Raw genomic sequence first — 23,808 nt, 5'->3', positions numbered from 1 at the left:
AAAAGCAGCGCCGGAGGAGTCCATATTAGCCTGCGCGACAGTTTCTCAGCATTTCCCCTTTCCCACCCTTCTGAATGGCCTGTTTCTTCCTTCTGCGTGGAGAGACCCAGCCAGGTTATGGCCTCTGACTCGCCCCCAGGGCGCTGCCTCCCCGGCAGAAGCAGTACCTGGGGGGCTGCAGGGGACCCCACGCCGACCTTCAATGGTTAAGTGCCCGCACGTATCCGAGGGGCGGGGACTCCGTGGGGCCCGGACTTCCGCTCCTGGCTGGGCGGAGCCCCGGGGCACGGGGCTGCGGGCTGGTCCGGACTAGAGTCCTCTCCCTCCCAAGGCCCTGGGGAAGTCACACACCCAGTGTGTCCGCCCAGCGGGAGACAAAGACCAAAACGCCCAGGCAGGGCCCAGTGTGGGCTGCACTCCTTACAGGCAAGTAGGGCGCCATGAGGGAGGTGCCCGTGGGCTCGGGGTGGGCTTGGGCCGGCGGCGCGAGCTGCTGCCTCAGTGGACCCGGCCCCGCGGCAGGCAGGTGCGCGGCCCGCTCCAGCGTTGTCTTTTCAGCCAGACGGTCGGTGCCTTACTCTGAAGGGAAAATCCACACAACTTCCTACTGTTCTTGTAAGTTTCACTGAGACTAGAAAACTCATTTTTCAAAAGAAACCTCCGGTTCATAAAACAAATAGCCCAGCGTCTTAAATGGCCTCAAGGTTCTGCGTGAGCCTCAGCCAGGCACAAAATGCTGAAGGTTTTAGTTTTTATTTTTGGCTTCTTGTACAAACGGTAATTTAGATAAAAATAATTGGGGCTGGCAACTGTGAGCTAGTCTTCGGTATTATATTAGTTAGGACCCCTCCAGTTTTTCATGGCAGTGAACTTCAAAAACAGGTGGTCTTTAAAATATGGTATTTTAACACTAAATAGTATTTTAGTTATACACAAAGTCAAGCAACTCTATATCTCATTTAAATCTGAAAATAGATTAGCCGGAGTAAAATAATGCCTCACTTCCTTTTGAAGCAAAGTAAATGTTACTCATGGTCAGCTGTATGGAACTTTAAGTAAAAACCATGTTTATACTGTTGAATCATTTGTTCCTCATGGTATTTTTTAATTTATTTACTTAACAAATATTGGTCTGATAAATTTTACCTTTAAATAATCCCCCCACCAAACATTTCTTTCTAAGTCTCCCACCCATTTCTTTGCTCCCTGTTATTTATACAACAAAACTTCTTTAAACGACTTGCTGCCAAGTCTCTATTTACACTTCTATTTTATCCTCCACCCATTCGTCTGGGCTTTTTGTCTTCATTACCCCCCTTGTCACTTGTGAAATCCCTTATCTATGCAGTTTTCACTTTATATGACACGGTTGACCTCTCCCTCCTCGGTATCGATATTCTTTCTTCATTTGGCTTCCAGGTCACCACTTTTGCATTTCCATCCCCCTCACTGGTCATTCCTGTGTCTGCAGGCTTCTCTTCCCAGCCACAAAAGTTAAGGGTAGCACAGGGCTCAGTTCTTGGCCATCTTCTCTTTCTAGCCATACTTTATCCCAAGGCATCTTCTACCCTAACCCATATTCTGTGGCTCTGAATAACATCTATAAGCTTATAACTTCCAAATTTTTATCTCTAGCTTTACGTATACTGAGCTCCAAGTGCGTACATCCAGCTGTTTACTCACGAACTACGCTTGGAAGTCTTATACGCATTTAAATTTAGTACAGTCAGACCTCGGTTCTGGAATGTCTCAGTTCTCAAACACTGTGGTTCTCCACCAGGTTGTTCAGAGAAAAAAAAAATGTTCAAACAAAATTACTGATACCACACCCACCCAATCCTTCCCTTCTGCTTTCCCCTTCCTAATCTCAGTAAATGTTAATGCCATTCAACTAGGTTGAAACTTTAGGAATCATCCTTGATGCTTCTTTTTAGCTCAGACCCTATATCCAAGCATCTAGCAAAATTTTTTGACTCAACCTTGAAAGGGTATCTCAAATCTAACCACATCTCACTCCCTCTCATGTAAACCACAGTCTCTCTTACCTAGATGACTGTAAATTCTCTGATTTGCTCTTCTGGTACCGCCCTTGTTCCTCTACAGTCTTTCTACAAAGAGCAATGACTTTTCTCAAATATAATCAGAACTTTCACTTCCCTTCAATACCTTTTGGGTGGCTACTTATCACAATCATAAAAATCAAACTCTTAACACTGGCTTCAAAGCCCTATGTGATCTACCCCTTGACTACTCTGTTCTCGTCTCTTACCTTCTCCCTTACTTCACTGTAGGGACACTGGTCCTGCTGCTGTTGCCTTCGCCTGCAGTGGGCCTCTGTTAGGCCATCACAGCCTGTTCAGCTTCACTTCCCTAACTTCCCTGCTCAAATGTTTTATCTCCTTTAGCTGTGTTTTAAAGTTTTTTGCTACTGACCCTCAGGTGAGTTGCTGTCAGATACTGGTATTCCACGAAGTTTATGGCACCTTTAGAACATTGTTGGTTGCTAGGACTCTCTAGTATTGAAATACACAACAGATGCTTTCTCTTGAGCCTCATTTTGATAAGACATACAGTTTGCCTTTAAATTCTGTGCTTTTAAAAATGTTCTTCCTGTTTGGGGGATTTGCCTTTTAGTGCCAATTCTCATTTTTAAATAAAGAAAATGAAAGAAAAATGCCATCCAGTTTACTGAAAAGAATATGCAATAATTATTTTTGGCAATTCCTTTGCATCAGTAGGAAGCTGTGGTCTCTGATTTGGAGAATTTCTGAATGGTACCAGTAACAGGTAGTTTAAATGGAAAGAAGAAAAATGAAGTAACTTGTTCAGAAATATATACAATTTTTTAAGTGTACTGATAAGCACTTCTCACAATATCAAGATTTTACAGCAAAATTTAGTTCTCTTTTAAAAATATATGGGAATGGAAATGGAGGATAAAAGGCTTTTAAATTTATAATGCTTATTTCTCATTTTAATCCCACGGAACTTGTTCTGTGATGTTATCAGTGGTATATGTATTATTCTGCCCTGTTCTAGAAGAAAAAAAATTTAATTTCAGAATTGGAATGCTTGAATAAATATGTGCAATAGAAAATCAAACAAAATTTTAAAATAAGTGGATTTGAAATATGTATCAGAGAGAAAAATAGGAGGGTTAAAAAGGAAGCCAAGTGTACAGTTAGAATGAAAACACCTGTCACAAACTTCTGAAGGTGTCAGCTAGACAGCACTCAGCAACCTAGAGCTTCCTAGCAGCTGAATCAAGAGAGAGGCTTCAGAGATGAAAAACGAGGTACCAAAGAAAGATCTGTTTGTGTATTTTTACTTTTTAACTGATAGAAGCAGTGTGTGTGAGTATGTGTGTGTGTTTGTTTATTTTCAAGTAATTAAATGTTTACTTACTCAAGGACCTGTTTCAGGTACTGTGGAGATGATACTGCTCTATGGTGCTTGTAATTAAGTAGAATATTGGAGGATCCCTATTTGGTTTAGAGTTAGCAAGCCCAAACTCTTGGAAAATTTGCATATAGGTAGAAAATAGGAGGTTAGACAGAATAAAACCTGGAGATGGGCTCCACACATGTGGAATGAGCAGATATGGCACATTAGAAATATACTATCGGGGCATCAAGTTAACTGACCTCTATTTAAAAGCATAAAACCTAGAAAACAATTTTTTATTTACTAAAAAGACAATTTTTTCAGATTGTATTATCATTGTAGAAAAGGATATATATGTAGATATAGATATACATATAGGTATATATACATTTACACAGCTACCAAACACAGATAACCAGTGTTTTGGTGTACCTCTTTCCAATCTATTTTCTCTAGTTTGTTTTACAAAGCTGAGATCATACTGTATATGCTATATTATACTCTACTGTTTTTACTTATTATAGAAGCATTTTCTCATCTTTAAAATTATAACATTCAAAACATTTTTAATGATTTAATAGGATTCAATCATATAAATAATATGACATAGCTTATGTTGTTGACATTCCCAGGTTTTTGCACATTCTGATTGTTTACTTTCAGTAGAATTTTGGCTCGCCCGTGATACTACATACAAGTTCTCTAATAATAAGAGGATACAGTCACATAACTTATACTTCAAAATTGTGGTAAAATGTCTCCTGTGACAGGAGAAAGCTGAGCAAATTGGAGAATCTGAAAAAAAGACCTGTGTGCAGGGTGCTGGAGGAACAAAGGGGAGAGAGGCAGGAGATGAGGTTGGAGCTGAGGAGTTAGATACAGGGCAGCATTGACCATATTAAGAAATTTTTATTCTAAGAGCAGGAGAGCGTCATTGATGGGTTGTAAATGTGAGTGACTTGATCAGATGTATGTGTTTAAAAAGATCAAAGTGGCTGCTGAGTGGAGAATGGATTAGACTGATCAGAGTGGATAAAGGGGACCAATTAGGAAGCAGTGCAGTGGTCTAGGGCAGAGATGTTGATCTACAGTGAAAATGTGGTGGAGAGGGAAAGTGGAACAATTTGAGATGTATTTTGGAGGTTGAATAGACAGAATTTGGTGACAGCTGTAAGTGAAAGTGTAGGTGAGGAAGGGGACAGTGTCAGCCATGCCTCAGGTTTCTGGCTGTTGTAACTGGGCAAGTGATGATGCCGTTTACCTTGATGGAGCACTCTGGGAAAATGAGGTGGAAGCTACCTCCCAGGCTACCGAGTGCTGTGCAATTAATATTATAAGAGATGTGAACAGGAGTATTGTGGGGGTCCAGGGGAAGAGTACATAACCTGAAGATAAAAGAAAATGCTTTCTGCCAAATAATAATCCTTGAGCTGTATCTTGAAATGAATGTACCATATTCATCTTCACATAATTCTTAAAAATGCGATATAATTGCTCATTAAAAACATCCAACAAAATATATTTGTATCCAATAGTCCTGTTCTGATTGAGTCAGTAATTTACATAATGCAGATGATGAAGAGCTATCTGTTTGGCTATCTTTCTAAACCTAAAAAACTGTCTCATTAATTCATTCAAAAGGTATTCTTGAGTGGTAACCATGTGTGGGACTGGAGATACAGTGGTGAACAAAACAGATTTGATCATGGTTCTGGTATACTTTACAGTCTACTAGCTTACAATCAAAATGGGGGAAAAATGAGAAACTAAGCAGATAATCATGCACATCATTAATTAATTGTAGTTATGGTTAGTGCCATGAAGGAAAGATACAGGATGCTATACTCCTATAGAGCCCATAATTCTAACCGTTCTAATGCAAGCCCCTGGTACCTCATATGAAAAATATAGGCACTGGTTTATTTGGACTATAAATAAGTATCAGTAAGTGATATTTGATCTTTTATTTATACTGGGCCTTTGCCAGCCTTATGGATTCTGTGCATCCACCAAGAGAAGAAAATAAATGACAGCTGATTCATTATTTTTTTTAAGTTTTTTTATTTTTTTTCTTTAGAGAAAGAGAAAGAAACATTGATTGGTTTCCTCCTGTATGCACCCAGCCTGGGAATCGAACCCACAACCTGATTATGTGTCCTGACCAGGAATCAAACCCGCATCCTGACCAGGATGATGCTCCAACCAATTGAGCCACCTGACCAGGGATGACAGCTGATTCTTAATAATGTTATTTCAGTATAAGGTCAGGATGGATTTAAATTTTACATATTCCTGAAAGTATTAATTACTCTAGTTGAGATTTTAAAAATATTTTCAGCATGATAAAGTGAAAAAAATGTCCACATGTTCCTTGTCAGGTTGACACAGATCTGTTGTGATGTGTCCTGGTATCCTGACACTGCCATGCTGTCTTCCTGCGGTCGACAAACTTTTTCTGGCAAGGGTCAGAGAATAAATAAATACTATAAGCTTTATGGGCCATATTTTTTCTATTGTAACCACTCAACTCTACCTCTGTAGCAGGAAATTAGCTACAGAAAGTACATAAGTAAATGGGCATGGCTGTCTTCCAATACAACCTTATTTACAAAAACAGGTGGGCCCTAACCAGGTAGCTCAGTTGGTTAGAGTGTTGTCCCGATAAGCCAGGGTTGCAGGTTCCATCCCTTGTCAGGGCACATACAAGAATCAACCAGTGAATGCATAAGTAAGTGGAACAACAAGTCGCTCTTTGTCTCTCCCTTTCTCTCTTCCTCTTCCTCCCCTCCTCTCTCAAATCAATAAATAAAAAAATTAAAAAAAACAGGTGGCAGGCCATGTTTTGCTGCTGACCTCTGCTGTAGCTCCTTGATCTGAATTTGGATGTTGTACCAATCATAGTTTAGTTGCAGAGAACATAATCTTCTAGCTAGAGCTAGACTGTAGGTTGAGTGTCTAGGAGTCTAAGGACACCTCCTGGCACCACCTAACAGCATCAATCTAGTGTTTCTGGAGCTTTTGCTACCATCAGGAAACCTTCCAAATCAGGAAGCTGCCAACTCCTGAATCATGCTAACTCTGCTGGAGTCTTAACCAGCAAAATATGTGCCTCATGCTCTGCCTGCCTTTATTTAACTCAGACATGTAAGTACATCTGATTGGCAGAAGTTAAATTACATCTTGAACACTGGCTTCTAGGTAGTGTAGGAAATACAGGAAGTCCAGGAAGGTACACTGAAAGAAAGTCGGAATAAATTTTGGATGAGTAAATTTGCAGTATCTGCTACAGAATACTACTCTGTCCATTTAACATCCTTACCTCTCCTTCTTTCCACACCTAAACTTCCAGACAATAATGGTAATAGCAATATCTCTTTCAAGATAATGCATCTGTCCCTCATACAAACAAAAGTGCACTCACCTTCTTCCCAGAAGGTAAACCCCATAGTCCTGTAGGTCACCTTGTTATCTGCAGTGTTCGTCACGGGTATTATCCCACAACCCAGCCCACTTGGGAGTTAAGCGGCTTCTCTCTGCTCTCCTAGGGAAAGGGGGAAGTTGAAGAAAGAGAGAACTGCCCAATGACTAAGAGGATAACAGCTCGGCTCTAAGATACCTCCACCCATATTTTTCATCCTCTTTCTCTCCACTAACAAATTCCCTCAGTTTTTAGGCAGTCCATGTATCACTTCTCAGTGAAATCCTCTCCTGACCCTGCGTTCCTTTGTAGCAGTTGGCCTGCCTCTCCCTTCCTTCTCAGCTAAGCTTTCCCCTCTCCTCTTGCCCTCACTTCTGTAGATTCTTCAGTACCCTGCAGTCTGATGTGGTGACTCCCACCATCCTGCTGGTGCTGAACGCAGTGGACACTGACCACTGCTCCAAGCACCCTCTTCCCTTGGCTCCAGATACCCATCTGTATCTGATCCTCCTCCTGCTCCAGGGCCACTCCTCCCTCTCCTTTCTGGGTCCCTCCTCCTCTGGATGCCTGGCAGGCATTGGTTCTGTCTCTGCTCTCCTTTCTTTCTATCTAGTCTTAAGTTACTCACAGATTTGAGCTAGCACCAGACCTTTATCTTCCATGAAGATGCTCTCCCAAGCATTGGACCCACCTGTGTAACTTCTACTGGACAGCTCCTCTTCTAGGTTATGTGGACCCCAAGCTCCTTATATCCCCAACTGGATTAATTGGTCACACCTACCTTTATCCCCCACCCCATTCATCTTGGCAAATGGCAACACCACCAAGGTACACAAGGCTCAGGCCTGGGAAGCATACTTGATTCTTCTCTCTACCACCTACCTGCCTCTGATACCTACTACATACCTTTGTCTCCATTATCACTTCCTTAGGTCTGGACTCTGCTTTCTCACCCAGGTTATTGCCTCTCCACTGATCTCCCAGTCTAAGGGCTTCCAGTCTTCTAGCCTAGTCTTTTTACTGCAAATATTTTAGCCTGTCTAAATGAGTCAGATCATGTCACTTCATGATTTAATACCTACCAGGGGCTATCTGTCTGCCAACAGGATCAAATTTAAGTCCTGAATATCATAGATTTAGACCCCTTATGCGCTCTAATCCTGTATATCTCTCCATTCTTATCTCTTACCACCATCTTCCTCTTGCTTTTTTATTCATGGAATGAAGCCCTTTAAACACCTAGTGCAAAATTATCCTAACAGAATTTGCCCTCTGGTGCCTCAGTGTTTTTGCAAATGCTGGTTCCACTTCCTGGAAAACGTGCACTCCCCTAAGCCCTACTCGTCGTCGGCAGCCGTCCGTCTCGAGAGACGATGGTGTAGCTTCTTAAGAGTCTATCTGCACCGCCGAGAATGGCTGTGCAGTCCGACTTGGGAGTGACACGGTATCTGTCTCCTCCCATGTTGAATCGACATCTTGTGATGACGCTGGAGTGTCCTCTCCAATGAAGCTGAAGCTACAGAGCCTGGGCAGGGTGATATGGAGGGTCTGCTGTTGCCCATGCAGCAGACCCCCCCTCTCTTCGCAGCTGAAGGGTCCAAGGGAAAGACGGAGTCAATACAGCTTGGCTTCAGGTGCGCCGCAGGAGTTGCCGGTGTTGACTACAACGTCAAACCGCCTTAGGGACTCCGGCTCCGGATTTTCTGTCGGGGTTTACTCCCTTAGCCTTTCCCCTGAAGAGGTATGCCGCAAGGCAGCGGAGGTTTTTTGGAGTCAGAGTTTTCCTTCTCTGATGTGCCCTGACTGGAAGATCGAACCAGCGACACTTAGCTCGCAGGCCGACGCTCAATCCACTGAGCCAAACCAACCAGGGGCAGCAGCCCTACTAATGCGTAGTATTCCCTGCTGCAGGCCTTTCCTAGCACCTGTTATCCTGAATGAAGCACCTGTGCAGTGAATTCTAGTTGTCTATTTAGTCCGGCTTCACAGCCCTAAAACCTAGCAGGCCTTGGTGCACAGTGAGTTTTTAACACATTTATTCATAACATGAAAATTTATTGACAAAGAAACCATTGATTTTACATGTATTCGCCACAAGATGGTGCTGTTTAGATAGGAATGAGCTTAAAAGCTGAAGGATTCAAGTATAGTACTAGATGCCTTAATTTTAAATGTGTTAAATTTCAGAGACAGTGATTTAATCTGTGGTAAACACATGGGCAGATTAAAAAATTATATATGTGTATGTATTTTATTATCAAATTATTACTCTGATTATTATTTTACTTACTGTTTGGGAGCTGCTCTTCCCAAGTGATCATAATGTTTTAAAAAATCAAACATTAACTCTTAATTTTAGGGCAAAAACTTTTAAAGAAGACTGTATTAGGGTTCTCCAGAGAAACATAGCTAATAGGTTAGAGAGAGAGCAGGAGAGATGGAAGGAGGGAGAGGGAATTATTTTAGGAATTGGCTCACGTGACAGTGGGGGCTGGCAAGTATGAAATCCACTTTTCTTTTTCTATCTATACTCTTTTAATAATTTCATATAGTCTTTAGGTTTAAAATATAATATATACACAGGAAAATGCCAAATACACATCCCCTGGCTGGACCTCTCTCCCAAACTCCAGACCCTATATTCTATGCCTACTCAACATTATTAGCAAATCTCATCATACATTATGCTATGTGTATCATATCCAATTACATCAGGAGGCACATAATGTCTGGCTGTCATCAGTAAGACTGAACATTTGGGTTAGGATGGTGAATCTGTTATATCTTTGAATTTTTTTGTTATATTCATTGGATTTTCTATTTCACATGCATCAGTTTTCATTATATCGGTTGCTTTTTAAAAGAGATCTCCATAGCTATATCTTTTTTTTTTCCAAATTGCTATATACTTATGTCTTTTTTCCTTCCCATATTCTAAGATTTTTAAAAGTCTTTCCACCATATTTAACTGATATGGTTTTGATTTGATATTTATTTCATGGTGTTTGGTCCTTGATTTGTCTACAGTATCCCTTTTCATATAATTGTGTTGTCCTCAATATTTAAAAATTTTTATTGACTGATTTGAGAGAGAGGGGAAGTGGGAGAGAGAGAAACATCGCTTCATTGTTCTACCTATTTATGCATTTATTGGTTGTTTTTTGTATGTGCCCTGACCGGTGATTGTAACCCACAACTTGGCATATGGGGACAATGCTCTAACCAACTGAGCCACCTTGCCAAGACTAATATTTTTGTTTTATTGATTACATATTCTCTTTATTGTCTCCTAGAACAGTTATTAATCAAAGAGCTTGTCTGTAATTTAAGAAGCACACACCCAATGTAAGCCATGCTTCCTTCTTCATTGAAAGTATCTTTCTATAAAAAAAGTCAGCTGAACTAAACAGCATATGTACTTAACTGATATAGTTGATTGACTTCCTGGCAGTCTCCTTATCCTGTCATAGACCGGCACCTGAAAGTTCAGAGACTGGCCGCTTGTCCATGAACTACACTTTGAGTAGCACTGTCCTGGAGCATAGCATTTGTTGTGTCCATTTTTCTTTAGTTTCTTTGTTACGTATTTAATAACTAATAGCTGCTAAAATTTTGGGGACACTAAATCCTTTTGACCTTCATAGGTACTATAATTATATACTAAAACCCCTAAATGTAGGTCCTGTAATTATTACCATTTTATACATAAAATCAAAGTACAAATATATTTGGTAACTTGGACAAAGCCTCCCAGTTTTGTTTTGTTTTAAGTATATTTTATTGATTATATTGTTACAATAGTTCCAATTTGTCTCCCAGCTTTTTTATAGCAGAACTGGGATTTGCGTTCTGACAGTCTGATTCCAGAGCACATAGTTTTGTATGCTATGACTCTTCTTTATATTCTTTTTTATTTCCTGTAATATTTTTGCATATTTGCCAAGCTGCCCTTGTGGTCAATAATAATTGGTAGCTTTGGTGGTCTTAGATCTTGGCTGGGGCAAGGAAGGGGGAAGAGGGAGTGTTACTGTATCAAGTTAAAAACAAGAACCAAAAAAAAAAAAAAAAAAAAACGGTTCAGTCTTATAGAGAGCAATTGGCCAAATCATTGTTATCACAAATGCATTTGTCCTTTGCTACAGAAACCCCATTTGGTAAAATTATTCTACAGATGGACTCACACACATATGAAATAACTGTTGCCCAAAGTTGTTATTGCAGCATTGTTCATAATAGTGGCAGGCTGGAAACAACTCCCATTTCCAGGAACAGGGAACAGTTACAGTACATCCATGTGCTATAAGATTATGTCACTGTAAATAAGAGTGAAGAAGTTCTCTGTGTGCTGATATGGAAAGCTCTGAGATCATAGTATTAATGAAAACAATCTATATACTGGTGTTTGGGTGTGTGTGTATGTAAATGAACATATATTATAATTTTTTTAAGTATATTAACTATCACATATAATACATATATATCATATATATAGTACTTTTTTGAGAAAAAGGAAAAATATATTATATTCATAAAGAAACAATAGAAGGATATAGGAGAAACTTAAAATTGACCAGCGGGAGGCTGGGGGAGTAACTGGATGGATAATGATAGCGGTGAGACTTCAGTATAAATGTTTTCAGTGTCATTAGGTGTTTCAACCACTACCTTTTCTTTAAAAAGTGAATTAAAAGGTGAATACACACGTGTTGTTCATTCCTGTAAACAGCCATCTCATGTACCTCTCCCCAGCGGCCACTTTCACTTTCCTCCCATTTAGCTGAGGGAAAGAGAGGAAACCTAAATGTTTTAGCCCTGGTGCTGACCATTCCTGATTGGGCAAGGAGAACTTGAAAGGGAGCTTTCCAGGATTCTTGCTGGGAGCCTTCTCTCCTCTGCCCATTTCCATCAGCATTCCATGCCTCCCTTCTGTTCTGGCAGAGCACTCTGTATTGATGGAGTTGATTGGCTCAGAGAGAGCACAACTGGGTTCTCTCCTTTCTTCAGCCTTGAGAACCAACTTCAGTGATGAATTCAGACCATCTCCCCATCTGTAAGTCACTGGTGGTGGGAAAGGCAGGTCACGAGCACACTGCTTTCCACGTCTTTCCTGCTTGGCTATCTCCTTCTTCTCTCCTTCCAAATTAGAAGCATAGTGACGTTTTTCAGACATTGTCGTTAACTTTTTTCTCTCTGGTCTGCTTAGGGTAGGGGTGGGTGGGAGTGCTTGGAAGTTGAATAGTACACCATAGATTTCTGGAGTGTTTTGCTCTTTTTCTGATTGGTATGTATTTAGGAAAAATAAGACATAAAGTTGTAATTCTTTTTTTTTTTTATTTATTTATTTTAAAAGATTTTGTGATTTGGCTTGACACACCATTTTACCATAGAGATTTTTGACATTTTTATGTGTATCTTGTATTACTTCAACTGCACTTATCTGCAGCAGCTCGTGATCAAGGTGATGATGTTAAGTTACTTTAACAAACCTATCTCAATGAGTAAATGAAGATCATTTTAATAGGCACAGTAAAGAGATGTCCTTGTATGGCTTAACAATTATTTCATTATGCAGGGGAAGCTTCTTTCTGCAATGTTGCATAGTTAAACCTTTTTTTCATAGTGCAGTAACAAAGTCAGCAGTTAATCCTAAATGATGAAGAAGATTCAAATTCATTTGTTTTTATTATTTGGAATGTATATATATATGTGTGTGTGTGTGTGTAGTAGTTTAGAGTTATGCCTAGAGTGCCTCTTGGTAATTGGCATAATATAATATGGAGTCAGAACCTGAAGTATAGTATAACAAATGGCGGTGCCTTCACTAGTCAGAGGCAGTAGCAAACCCTTTCATTCTTTATATATATTAGAAAGAAGTTCTCTGTGTTTCTTTTTTTTTACCTTTTCTTCTCATAACAAATTTTCATCATTTTTGCTGACTGGTTTCTTCTAAACCTGAATTATTTTGATATATGAAGCTGTGTTACTTATGTGATTATGACTATAATTTTGATTTCTTATTGAACTCTGGTCTTTGTCCATGCACAATAAATAAAATGCTCTGGAAAATAAACAATGTAGGCCCATATTTGAAATATGGAAACCTATATTTATGTATTCTAAATTTTATGTCTTTTGATAAAAGAATTCCCCTTGTAACTGCCTATTTTGGAGTTATATTAACAAGCTGACCAACATTATTTGAACATTTATTTAAATCAGATTCACATGGAATACTTTTCTTTCATGGCTGATCAAATTCTTTCACTCTTATCTTAGAATTTTTAAAATAAAAGAATGAGTTTAGACAATAATGATTCTTTGTTGATTTCACTGGAGAAAATCACAAGTTTTTGCTTCTAGATTTCACTACCAAACCAAGATGTTAATTTTTTCCTAGATAATGAATATGTTTTATTCAGTATTCACAGGATTAGCTGGAAGAAAGTATTCCTTACTTTTCAATAACCCTTATTATAATTTCTCCACCAGCCTCATTACATAGTAATGCCTGACCTTAGACAAATAAAAAAGCTCTGAACCAGTGAGTTTTAACATTTTTGATCTTTATGCTGAGTCAGTAGGAGTTGCCTGCTAGCCAACTTTAGGATGTTGATGCCTGTTTTGTATTTGTGGTTGATACAAAAATAAATTTTGTACTTAATATTTGAGTGTTCTTTTTCTTTAGGTTTCCATATTTCTACTCTACACAATAATTTGATAATGGAGAAGTTGGATTTTAACTCCTAATTGATACAGTGGTATGATACCTCTTCACTACAGTACCAAAATAATTCATTTTAATCTGGAGGTTTATAGTGCTAATATAATACCATTTAATATTTTCAAAAGTCTCCCCTTATATATACCTGGACCCCTCAGTTTAACTCACCCTCGACTACCTGTAGTAGCCCTTGTGAAGCTCACAAAGGACAAGTGATTTTGTTTCCAAATGATCTGTTCAGCATTTCTTTCTTAGGACCTACATATTGTCATCTTTTTGAGCTTTTCAGGTTGAATGCAAGTTTCTATTTTAATGTTTTGATTACATTTACAATGTTCTTCTCTTTGTTATTTCTTCTTTTAGAATGAAAAGAAATACTGAGAAATAAAGCTGTTCTCTTCTGTCTTGGATATTTATAATGGGTATTGGGAAGTCTAAAATAGATCCCTGCCCTCTTTCTCTCTCTTTGGTTAAAAGCCACAGTGTGGATACAAGTCAAAGACATCATGAGTCAGATTCCAGGACCTCTGAAATCTCCCTCCCTGATGTTGCCAAGCATAGCAGTACCACAGAGATGCCAACAGGAGAGCAGCAGGGAGCTGAAGGAGAGAACGGGATGTGTGATGAGGAAGCAGAAGAAGAGGTGTTCTTCAAATTTGTGATACTGCACGCAGAAGATGACACAAACGAAGCTCTCAGAGTCCAGGATCTGCTCCAAAATGACTTTGGCATCAAACCTGGAATAATTTTTGCTGAGATGCCATGTGGCAGACAGCATTTACAGAATTTAGACGATGCTGTAAATGGGTCTGCATGGACAATCTTATTGTTGACTGAAAACTTTTTAAGAGATACCTGGTGTAAGTTCCAGTTCTATACCTCCCTAATGAACTCTGTTAACAGAGAGCACAAATACAACTCTGTTATACCCATGCGGCCCCTGAACAATCCCCTGCCACGGGAAAGTACTCCCTTTGCTCTGCGAACCATCAATGCCCTGGAGGAAGAAAGTCGTGGCTTTCCTACACAAGTAGAAAGAATTTTTCAGGATTCTGTGTATAAGACACAAGAAACTGTATGGAAAGAGACAAGAAAAATTGTACAAAGGCAATTTATTGCCTGAGATGGAACACAGAACACATGGCTGGCTCTTGTCTTAAAAAACAAATGATTTATCTATACTCGAGGAAGCAATTTCCAGGAAAAGTTTAAATAAAAGAGAGTCTATTCTTGTAGGAACCTGTGGAGTACAACAAAGATAAATTTCTGCCAGAAAAATCAAAGAATTGTGGTACTTTTTGATGTTTCAGTAAACTCGAGAATTGTCAGAGTTTCAAGAACTTGTCTGTCAGAGTTTTCCCAGTTCGTGAATATGACAAAGGATATTCTCAATTCATAGTCCTTGTGTTGCACCTTGAACAAAACTTGTATGATAGACATTTTAAAAATATAACACTTTTGCCCTGGCCAGGTGACTCAGTTGTTTGAAGTGTCATCTCATACACCAAATGGTTGCAGGTTCGATCCCTGGTCAGGGTACATACCTAGGTTGTAGGTTTGATTCCCAGTTGGAGCATGTACATGAGGCAACCAATCAATGTTTCTCATGTGGATGTTTTTCTCTCTCTTTAAAAAAAAAAAAAATCCAATAAACATATCCTCAGGTGAGGATTTAAAAATATATATATAACACCTTCACTGAAATTTGTTCTCAAAGGACACACATAATAATGGCCCTGAGATATCTGGTCACCCTCCCTCTTGAGACACCTCTCATAAATGTTGTGATAAAGCATCCCCGTATCGTCACCAGAGATCTGGTTAGCCAGGATAGAACATATGGAATGTTGAGTGCTGATTAATATGAAATCAGAAGTAGATGTGAGAATGATGGGTCTCTTAAAAAGAATCCAGTCAAATGTATTTTTCTTTCTGCTGGAATTTGCAGATTTGGAGGCAGGTCCCACCACTGATGAGTAGCTCAGTTGGTAGTGTGGTGGTTAGAGACTCCATGAAGCAGGTTTGAGATGTCCCCTGGAGCCTGAAGCTCCTCATGTTGGTCGTCTCCTATAACCAGGGCTTTATCTGCAGAGCTTCTGAAAGGTTTATGATTGTGTGTCCTTGGTCAGATATTCTTTAAAATAAATTGTCTCTCACGGTAACCTTTAAAAAATTTCTCACATGCACACGGTTCTAGCCAGGAAGTATTTCTCAGGTATTTAGAATAGTCTCTTGTCTGTCTCTCAATATTTAGAGTTGGGATAGAAGTGGGAGATGTTTCTTATCACCTCCTCTTCTAGTGTCCCACGCTCATAACAAGCCAGAGAAGCCCCAGACAGACCTATTCCTTTCCCTCACAGTCCTGCCCCAGCTGAGATTCAGGGAACTATCAAGCACAGACCAGGATGGAGTGTGGTATGAATCATGTCCTGTTACAATGTGAAAAGCACCTGATGGGAGATCAGGAGACCTGGTTCTAGTTCAATCTCTGCCACTGAGGATGAATGTGGCCGTTGGCAAGCTGCTTACTCTCTTTATCTGTTAAGTAAAAGGATTGGATTTGATGGGTTTGTAAAAGCCTTTGTTCTCTCCCAGAGTGTGAATAACTAGGAACCAGAAAAGGTAACAAGCAAAAAAACAGAATTTTGTAATGTGATATATAATGTAGTTTCAGGAGGTATGTTTGTTTACAATGAAAGGGTGTTATATGTTTACAGCTTTTCTCATTACTGCCCATTATACTTTTATAGTCACAGAGAAAATTATAATGCTTACTGAGATTTTAAAAAATAGATATATTTTTATAGGGACCCTTGAGCAAAGACATTGTGCTTGATTTTTCGTTCTCCTTATCCCACTTCTCTGAATCTCCTGCTAGTCCTGGGGTCTGCTCACATCTGTCTACAGTTAACCTCTTCATAGCCAGGAACCAAAATGTTCCATGAGGAACATACCCCCAAAATCATGGAAGTAAGTGTGGCCTCCTTCTCTACTAGTACTTCTTAAAGAAGAGATTGTTTTCATTGCATGGTGACATTTTCTTCACCTCGAGTCCCTTTCTATCAGAGTAGCTTGCTAACTTTTCTTTTTTAGTTTTAATAATAAGTATTCTTTTTTGCCATATTGCTTCCTGTTTCTCAAATTTCATACCCCTTCCCTTGTCCCCTCCAGCACCACTGCTCTGGAATCAGTGCATCTGGGTTTAAACCTCATCCCATCCTCTATAAAATATGACCTTAATCAAGATACCTAGGCTTTCTGGGTCTCAGAGCCCTTATCCAAAACTAAAATAATACCTCCCTGGTAGGGTTATACTGAGGACTAAATAATACACGTGAAGCACTCAAATAGTGCCTCACACATAGCTGCTATGCCAGGTCTATGCTATTAGAACTTATTGTTGCCTACCCACATTTAATCTGCACCATGGGATGGGGGAGAGGCCACATGTGAGTTTAAAACTACCCACAGCCCACCTCTTGGAACCCTTGTAACTTGTGGAAAATAGATTTTAAACAGAAATAAAAGACACTGGACCTCATTACCTTGTGCAGTACAGTTCCCATCTGGATGCTGAAAACTGGGAGAAGCCCCCTGAATAGCAAGAGATGTGTGAGCTGTTAATAGTAGGTGTGGGTGTGAGGGGAACAGAAGCCAGGAGGGTGAAAGCATGGCCCCAGGACTGTAACAAGTTACAGAAGTGGGGCCAGAGACTGGAAAGCAGGAAGGTGGAGTCCCGGAGTGTGAGCTCAGAAGCCAGGTCAGGAGAATGGCCCAGCTGTCTTTGTTGCTCCTCACACTCAGAAGCAGCGGATAGATGTAGCATGCGTTTGAGTTGGGGGCGGAGGGCTCCTTTAACTGAGCCCTTTTCTGGGACTGAGCAACACCTAGATAATTTTGCTTCACTTAGGAACATAGCTTGGATGAAGTGTAGTTAGACTGTTCCCTCTTAGGGTGGGCGGAGAGGGTAGTGAAAGGAGCACTCATCCACTTGGCTCCTTCCTGTCCTGGTGAACTGGATTTCTACCCTGAATTCAAGGTTGCTTGCTGGACTTAATCCCTTCCAGTGCAAGTCATGGCTGTTTTCCATTTGATTCCCTTGTCCTTCCCCTTTGCAGATCCTAAAACATTAGCTGAGCCTTGGAGTGGCACAGCTAGTTACCTCTGGTAAGGGCCAGGCCTCAATGCTCAGGCAGTGGCACAGCTAGTTACAGAAGCAGCTTCCTTGGGTCCTCACAATGACTACAGCTCATTAAAACCCAAGCCTGGCTGCTGACTGTGAACACTGTTCCAAGGCCTGAAAAGCCCAATCACTTCATCCCCAGGTAGTAAATACTAAACGCACATGTAGACAAGATCTTTCAGAGCCATCTCCCTGCTCAGCAGAGGATGCTACAGGATAGAGATCAAGGTGATTCACTGACTCAGGGAAATCTGAGTCAGCAACCGAGTTGCTGAGGATTTAGGGTGGCTCAGTAGAAACATCCAATTCAGAATTGTGTCTGTCCTCATTCCACACTTCACTGTTGCGTCAAGCTGTTACCTATTTCAGGTAAAGCCTCTTGACCCATGACTGGGGTGGGGCTGGCCCAAGGCTGAGAAGCTTTTGCCACAGCTGCATTGCTAGCAAGGTGAGGTACAGTGTATTTGCTTGGGCAGTCAACCCTGTGCCTTTCCTCCTCATCACAGTCTTACATTGCCAGGTCTTAATGCCACCTGCTGGGAAGGTCACAGAATGTAACTATCCTCTCTGTACTTGTAGGAAAGTCTGAAGGGCAAGGAGGAAATTTCAGAAAGCTGTTGAGCACCTGATGAAATGAAACCACAGCATCTGAAAATTGATGTCCCCAAGCCAATGATGAAAAGGAATGAGCTAATACAAGAGGAGCAATGTTGTTATCCGGGAACCTGATGTTCCTTACGAGATTCCAAGTAGAAAAAAATGTATTAAATTTGGAATATTTAGTAGCTGAATAAGAATAATATTCTTATATAAATTCTTATTCTAAGTCATATTTGGCAATCCACATTGTCAATTAACACATTAAGTTTGAATTGGAGTAAATATTATAGTATTTGAAAGTGCCATTAATTAACTCAGAGCATGAAAATTATTTGATTAAAAGCTCAGCAAGGTAAGCTATGTGTATGATGGTTGCTCTCCCTCCTCCTTTGCCAATGTACTGGCTTCCACAACTGTTTACTCCAGCATCTGCTCGTTCACACCTTCCTCCCTTTCTGGCTTCAGCAAGAATTGTTCCAGGGGAAAAAAAAAAAAAACTCCTTTATTTGGTATAGCACTCCTCCCATTCTCTTCAAATAGAGTTAGTTCTGAGTCATTTTACTCTGAGGTGAATAAATAGGAATGCTTTTTATAGCAAATTACAAGAACCTACATTTAAGCAGTTTCATAATCTAATTAGGAATGTTCCTTTCAGCTACCTACTCAAACAACAGGTTTAAAACAAGGAAATCTGTACAAACTAGCTCCTCCAGAAGATTTCCATGGATACATTGGACAGAACACATAACCAGCTTTACAAATAGATGCCTTAAGTATATTTATAAATAAAAACACTATTACATGAATCTAAAATTATATTGTTAACAGTTGCACAGTTCAGCAAATATATAAAAACTACTGAATTGTACACTTTAAATGGGTAACTTTTATGGCATATAAAGTATAACAATAAAGAAACAAAACCCAGAAACTGCAACAACAAAATTCTATAGTGATTTGGAACGTAATTTGGCAATAGCTAGTCATGTCAAAAATGGACATATTTTATGAACCTAGCAATTCCTCCTCTGGGTTTGTACCCTAGGGAACCTCTTTCACAGGTCCCCAAAGAAGCACTCATGAGGAAGATGGCTATTGCAACATTGTAAGTGTGGAAAAACTGGAAAAAATCTACATGTCCACCAGTAGGAGAATGCAGAGATGGATTCTTACGCTCATGCAATTGAATACTATAGAGCATTTAAAATAACTAACAAAGCTGCATATAGAAACATGGGTAAATCTCAAAAACATAAAGCTGGGGAGGGTGGAGCAAGTTGCAGCATAAAATGGACAATCTGATACCATTTATATAAAGTTTTAAAACAAGACAGCACTATATATTTTAATGGATACTTACATAGGTGAGAGTATATTATTTCCCATGCTTTTCTGTATTTTGAAATAATTCATAGTCATTTTCTAAGTTAGCATACACAGTCATGTTAGGTGCTACAGAATGTTATTACAGATGTGATGATTTGAGAAATGAAAAAATGAGGACGGCTCAGTAGCTGCATAAATTAGAGAAATCCATACTGGTAATAACTATTTTCATTTCTTTATCACCTAAGGGCACTTAATTTACATCATCTCCATGTTTCCACAAGATTCATCTTATTGTTACAGAGTGGGGGGTCTCCAAAAAAATCCCCAGAGCCTGCGGGTTGGGGGATGGGGAAAAGGGAACAGCTTATGAGATGCCTTTGCATGACTATGGCCAGTAGCTTAGTTTCTCAGTTATACAAATGGCTTTGGTTCTTTCAAAGCCCCAAGAAGATGGGAGGGGTTTTGGCTATGGAGTGGTACAGAGAGAGCACAAGGGGCCTGCGCAAGGTTCTGTGAATGGTCAGAACTGGGTGCCACAGCCACTGCATCAAAGGATGCAGTCAGGGGTTTAAAAATAGGCGGCAGACATTTTAGCTAGGTTCTCCATGCGGTTTTGAGAAGAAGATCTCCATGCAGTTTTGTGAGGAGGGCAGAGGAGAACACCATGCAGCTTTGAAAGGGCAAAGAGAACATGTGTGATCCAGTGCAACATGGCACATGTTTTCCTGGACTGTTATACAGAAGCTGATGACATCGTACCCCAGATCCTGAAGGAGACAGCTGACAGATAAGGGATGGGGAACTTCTGGGCATTGTTTTGGATTCTAGCCTTTTAGGGAGCAAGGGAAGTGCTGGGTCCCATGGGAGAATAGGGCTCTGAGCTGAAGTGCTCACTGTCCTCCCCAGGTTGGAATATTGTAAATAAAGACCTGTTTACCTCAACACTCGTTGTCAGGTTTTACACTAAGGTGCCAAACCCCCTTTTGCTCTGTAACAGTTTTGGTGACCCCAGATGGGACTAATGGAACCTGTAGCCAGGTTCGCTCTATAACATTATTAGTCCCTGGCTATTGCAGCTGGAGATGTAAGTAATAAGCCCAAGATCACAGGCTGGTAGATGAAGTCATTGGAATATCAAGTGATCTGGCTCTGAGTCTGGTGGTTCTTAGACTCCATAGGCTGCTTCTTAATGGATCTGTCTACTTTTCCCATGGTGGAAAATCTTAGGAGAGGTTGGCAGTACAAGGAGAAAACCATAGCAATTTTTAGATAAAATCAAGAAATGGCATGAAGAGGTGAAGGTGACCTGTTTTTAGTCTTTGCCTAGTGTGAATAACTCATGACTGGAAGTCAGGAGGTTTGTGTCCCAACTCCATCATGCTGCTGTCTAGTCAGTGTTCCACTCTTCGGTCTTTAGAACTGAAGTTTTGTCCTAAATTTGCTTAGGACTCCTGGTTTGTTTTATTTGCTTTCTTTGCTCACACTACATGATGTGTATGCTAAATGAAACACTGCTTTGATTTAGAGGGAAAAAGAAAAATGAGGGGGACAGGATAAAAGGGAATTGTGTTTATTTCAGGAAAATTAGTGTTGCAAAATGCTTAGGTACATATAACTGGGTTTTTATGTCCTCAGATCAAAAAGTTCAACAATGTATGAAACACTGACTAAAGGAAATAAATATAGACATCAACAGACATTTGGATCTATGAGTTTCAGGAGGGGCTGGTTCAAACAAAAATTATTGCTTTTCATGCTTAGATCATACTATAGGTAAAATTACTATGACAGAATGCCATCTGTTTTGATGAGAGTGCAGCCAGATTATCTGGGGTCAATCCTAGTTCTGCTATTTACCCCTCGGGTAACTTTGGACCAATTAAACTTTTCATGTTTCAGTTGCCTCATCTGTAAAATAGAAATCATAGTAATGACTACCTCTTAGAGTTGTTGTGAAAAGTAAATGAGTTAATACAAGTAAAGTGCTTAAGATTAGGGGTAAGGCATTCTTAGAAGTCCCTTTCATCCTGACCTTGCCCATTAATCATGGCTGACTCTTAAATGATTAGCTAAATAGTTAGATCCAGATCTTGATAGTTGCCCTAATTTTCCCTTCCAGACCATCTGGGTTCAGTTTCTTCACATAAGTTTTCCTACTGCCAAAGAACAATCCATCTGCCACTTAAACAAAAGCAGATTTATTACATTTAACTAAAAAGAATATCTATGAAGACCTTACAGTGGGCCTCATCTGCACTGCCTCCTTCTAGCCAAGGCTGGGTGGCTGATGTAGTTAGTCATCCAGTCATTGGAGTAGATCCAAGGAGGAGAACTCAAAGACTTCGCTCTAAAGAGGAAGTGACATGAAGATTGGTAGTCACTGGTCCCACTGACTCCAATACTTTCTTTGTCTCACTGAGTTTAATATCAGCTGAAGAACTGGAAGGCTCCACCCATTCTTTCATTGGTCAGTCTAAATGTTTGCTGTACTGACTTCTCCATTGCTAGCAACCAAGGAGAGGAAGGTGTGAGCCGCTGTAGCCCCGATTTCGGATGCCAAAGAAATTCTGGCATTGATAAGTACCCTGCTACCTGGTTGGCATGGGGAGTAGATAATTCAGACTACTTGACAACTGGAGACTTAGGGGAACAATAGGTCCTGGATATTATGCTCTGCTGATAAATTTTTTTTGTTATTTCTTGGACTGCTTCCTTTTGGATCCAGGCTATTATCTGTGGTTACCAAGGCCTACTCAACTAAAACAACATTTCTGTTTAGTTTTAAAAACAGATAGTATATTCAAATACTTCAAAATTCAAAGGGTACAAAGAAGCAATCCAATATCCATTTTCAAAACCAATTACCAGCTCCTTGGTTTCTCTTGCAAAACTATGCATATGCAGTCAATAACACCCTATACATTTGTACATATACATATATCTGTCCATACTTATCAATCAATCTATCTCAGAGGTCATCCCATATCAACACATGAAGAGCTTCCTCATTTCATTCTTCTTGACTGTCTAATATTTCATTGTTTCAATGTATCATGGTTATTTCAATTAGTTTCAAATGATGGGCTTTTTGGTTGTTTCCAACCTGCTATTTCAATACTCCTATAACAAATAACCTTATATGTGTGATATTTTCACATGTATGAGTGATTATGTCACTAAGATAAAAGCCTAGTAGTAAACTTGCTGGGTTAATGAGCATGTGCATATGGATTTTTTATAGATACTGCCAAAGTGCTCTCCATAAAGTTTGTATCAATTTATACTCCCACCAACATTACATGAGAGTGACTGTTTCCCCATATTCTTCCAAGAATGTCACCAAATTTTTTGATTTTGCCAATCTACTAGATAAAAAAATAGCTTCTCAAAAAATAGTACTCTACTGAAGTTTTAATTGGCATCTTTTAAAAAGTGAGGTTGAACATCTTTTCAGATATTTAAGAGCCTTGGTGTGAACGATATGTATGTCTTTGGCCAAGTTTCTGTTGGATTGTCTTTTAATATTGATTTGTAGGATCTTTTTATGAGTGGGATAAATTAGCCTCTGCTTCAGATTTAAATTGCAAATATTTTTCTCAGTGTAGATTTTGACTTGACTTATGGTAGTTTTTTTCTATGCAAACCTTTTTTTTATTGTAAATAATATACTTTATGAATTTTTTCTTTTATCTGAGTTTTTAAAATTTTATCTAGTTTTTTCAAGATTAGGAAGGACTTACTCATGTAAAGATTATTAAAAATTGTCCTCTAGTTTCTTCTAGTGCATTTGTGGTTTTATTGTTCACATTAAAGCCTTAGACCTCAATGGAATTTATTTTGCTGTGAAGTGAGAGGTATTGGCGTGATTTTTTTCCAGTTGCTCTAATGACCTTTCTTGATCATAAAGTTATTTCTCCAATAATTTTAAATGCCACCTTTATCTTATATTAAACATTCACGTATGTATTTTAGGTGTATTCCTAGACTCCGTTGTGTTTCCTGTTAATCTATCAATCTATTCCTGTATCTTTATCATACTGTTTAAGTTATTGTCACCTTATAATATGCTTTAGTATTTGAAAAAGTAGTCCACCTCTATTACTCTTCATTTTCAGAATTTTTCTATACTTGTTTATTTAATATTTCATGTGAATGTGAAATATTATTTTTAAT

At 39.4% G+C, this 23,808-nt stretch overlaps 1 protein-coding gene across 2 annotated transcripts; it reads left to right on the top strand.

Annotated features, from left to right (window-relative positions):
• The first annotated feature begins 205 nt into the window (after nt 1-205).
• On the top strand, nt 206-17,067 carry TICAM2 (TIR domain containing adaptor molecule 2). Of its 2 annotated transcripts, none has more exons than XM_090276598.1 (2): nt 206-426; nt 13,887-17,067. In XM_090276598.1, exon 2 carries the CDS (start codon nt 13,942-13,944, stop codon nt 14,644-14,646), a length of 705 nt encoding a protein of 234 aa, XP_090132724.1. In that variant the 5' UTR covers nt 206-426; nt 13,887-13,941; the 3' UTR covers nt 14,647-17,067. The 2 variants fall into 2 exon arrangements, with proteins under 2 accessions (XP_090132724.1, XP_090132725.1); XM_090276599.1 differs by lacking the exon at nt 206-426 and adding an exon at nt 599-615.
• The last annotated feature ends 6,741 nt before the right edge of the window (nt 17,068-23,808 follow it).

This window comes from Furipterus horrens, unplaced genomic scaffold (genome assembly GCF_987537825.1).
Source record: "Furipterus horrens unplaced genomic scaffold, mFurHor1.1.pri manual_scaffold_5, whole genome shotgun sequence".
Taxonomy (NCBI): domain Eukaryota; kingdom Metazoa; phylum Chordata; class Mammalia; order Chiroptera; family Furipteridae; genus Furipterus; species Furipterus horrens.
This window is presented reverse-complemented; position numbering and strand designations above follow the sequence as displayed.

What these genes read in the sequence shown, in the direction of transcription:
- TICAM2 (XM_090276598.1), top strand. Translation starts at nt 13,942, where the DNA reads ATGGGTATTGGGAAGTCTAAAATAGATCCCTGCCCTCTTTCTCTCTCT.